The 2889-nt window shown below is 39.0% G+C and overlaps 1 protein-coding gene across 1 annotated transcript in view; it reads left to right on the forward strand.

The window, feature by feature from the left end:
- Positions 1-707, forward strand: part of LOC135195883 (unconventional myosin-VI-like) — a 19543-nt gene extending 18836 nt beyond the window's left edge. The window contains exon 2 of the mRNA XM_064222392.1: positions 315-707. Within this exon, the coding sequence (XP_064078462.1) occupies positions 315-707 (393 nt within the window). The remainder of the gene's footprint in view (positions 1-314) is intronic.
- Positions 708-2889: the final 2182 nt, after the last annotated feature.

Here is a 2889-nt window from a genome sequence, read left to right on the forward strand (position 1 = left end):
TCCAAAGAATGTCATATATACTAATCTATTCTAGCATGCCCAAGGTTCAAAATATTGCCCGGTATATTTGGCACTTTGGGTTAAGAAGTATTAATGATGCCCACAGACCCGGAAGGAAAACAAATCACATTATCACTCTATCTCATACCGGTGGTGTTAGGAATATATTTTGCTAGGAGAGTGACCTTATAGTTGTTTTTGCATATTATTGTATTGAATTGTTATTTGAAAAAAAATGACTCCATTCGATACTCAGGAATTTTTAGCAGCCCCTTCCATCCAAGTGTTATCTGATACCACTCTGACTAAGTAAGGCACAGTGGAGTGCTCTAGAAGTAGCATGTAGTGGCCATGTTTCTAGCAGCATGATAAAAGCAGAAATCAAATGTATTGCTATGCAAGCATTGATAGACTCTGGTAGAATAATTGATGAAGATGAGTTGTTGAATGCAGCACAGGCTGATCTTATAAATAAGCAAGAAGAAAAAAAAGAGAAAAGTGATACAAAGTTAGAGCTTGTATGGGTAGCTGGAGAAGAAAGTTTGATTAAGTTGAAAATGCAAGCAGAAAAAGAAAGAGAGGAAAGAGAAGAAAGTTTGCTTAAGCTGCAGATGCAGGCTGAAAGAGAAAGAGTATACAGGGAAAAGAAAAAGAGAGAATCAAAAGAGAAGAAGAAAAAGCAACAGAAGATGAAAGACAAAGGATAAAAGAGGAAAGAGAAGTTGCAATTAAGACCTTGCATTTGATGCAGTAAAAATACAAAAGCTAATCCTTAAGTTTACTGAAGAGGCTCCAGATAAGTTCTCTTATCACTTTGAGTAAGTGGCTTCAGGTATGGGATGGCCAATAAGACAAATGGTCAGTTTTGCTACAAAGTGTCTTGATTGGCAAAGGGAGAAGCGCTTATTTAGCCTTAACAGCTGACCCCAGAGTACTACAAAGAAAGATTCAGAAATTTAAGAAAGGATGAAAAGTTAACATTCTTGGATTATGCGTATAAAGTGAGAAGGTGTTTTGAAAAGATGGTTGAAGGCAGCTAAAGTTGCAACTTTTGAAGAGTTAGAAGAGTTAGTTGTTTTGGGGCAATATTCTATAGGTATTCCTGAGCATATAATAGCCTATTTGAGAGTGAGAGAGAGGTTAAAAAACTTAACAAAGCTGCTACACTGAGTAAAGACTACAATATAATTAGTAGCAGGCGCAATTACAATGTCAAGTACTAGAATCAACCATGCACAGGTTTTAAGTCTCATCCAGGTTTCAGGAGCAATTTTATAAATGGGAAACCTACAAGTAATAATACTCCTCAGAAAGCTAATGTGAAATCCTCGTCTAATTTTGCAAGGCAGTTTCAAAAGCCTAATTTTGTCTGCTTCAAGTGTGGAAGAGCAGGACACTTCAGTCAGGAGTGTTATCGGAATTATCAGCAGTCAATGCCTGTTGGTCAAATGTTAAGAGGTGACCAGGTGAAACAGACTGTTAAGAACAATATTGGGAAGAATCAGACTACAGGGAAGACTGATACTAAGCAAACTGAGTGTTTAGCAATCAGTGGAAATGTAACTCCAAGCAGTGAGTGCCTGATCAGTTTAGAGGCTTTTAAGCCATATATCTATGAGGGGTGCCCTGACAACTCAAGAAGAGAGTGTACAGGTACCAGTCAAGGTTTTATGTGGTACAGGGAGCAACCATAGTGTGGTGTTACGTGGTGCCCACCCATTGTTGGAGAAAAATCTCACCGGAGATTCAGTTATTTTGAAGGGTATAGGAGGAGAGGAAGTAACTCATATATGTTGCTTACACCTGTCTTGTGAATTGGTGACAGGGAATGTTAATTTTGCTGTGATGGAGCCACTGGCTGTAGAAGGTGCACATGTTCTGTTGGGAAATGTAGTTAGTGGTGTGCCATTTATTCCTTGTTCTATAGTGACAGACAGACCATTGAGGATTAGTTCTACAGTAGAGTTAGAGGAAAATAACCCCCACCTGTCCCTAGTTGTGTAACTACCAGAAGTATGAGGAGAATTACGCCTGTTGGTGAATAAGCTGAGGATTTGCATGACCAAGAAGGATCAAAGTGAAGGATTTTGAATTTATAAGAATTGTTCCAGGGGAGAAATGCTTCCCATGGAGCTGACCAAGATGGGATTTCCCAAGAAGATAAAGAAGAATCTGTTGTTCTTAAAGAGACTCTGAGTAGTCAGAGTTTTCCTGAAGATAGTAGTGAAACTACAGTAGCTGAGGTAGCAGATGACAGGTGACAAGAGAGAAGCTAATGGACTTGCAGAAGAAGGATGCATCGTTAGCTGATTTGTTCTTCAGAGTTGTTGATCAGGAAGAGATGCAACAAACTCCTACCTATTATCATCTGAAGGAGGGTTTGCTGATTAGGAAGTATAAACCTTCAGATATACCAGGAAATGCTGAATGGGGCAAATATCATCAGACTTTGATTCCATGTCCATCAAGGAAGCAAATGATAGCAGTAGCTCATGAATCTGGACATATGGGAATCAGAAAGACTGTGGAGAAAATCATGAGATATTTTTTCTGGACTGGACTTCATAAAGATGTTAGCAGGTTCTGTCTGGAGTGTCATACCTGCCAGATAGCTGGAAAACCAAATGAATCCATTCAGAAAACCCCTACAACCTATATAGGTTAGAGGGGAACCCTTCAGCAAAGTGATTATAGATATGGTTGGATTGCTCCCGACGACGAAGAAGGAAAATGAATATCTGTTGATATTAATGTGTCCTGTTAGCAGATATCCTGAGGCAATCCCTGTTAGAAACATATCTGCCAAGATAGTTGCTGAGAAACTAGTGGAGTTTTTCTCAAAGTTTGGGATACCAGAAATTGTACAAAGTGATAGAGGAACGAACTTTA

Source organism: Macrobrachium nipponense, chromosome 17 (genome assembly GCF_015104395.2).
Source record: "Macrobrachium nipponense isolate FS-2020 chromosome 17, ASM1510439v2, whole genome shotgun sequence".
Taxonomy (NCBI): Eukaryota; Metazoa; Arthropoda; class Malacostraca; order Decapoda; family Palaemonidae; genus Macrobrachium; species Macrobrachium nipponense.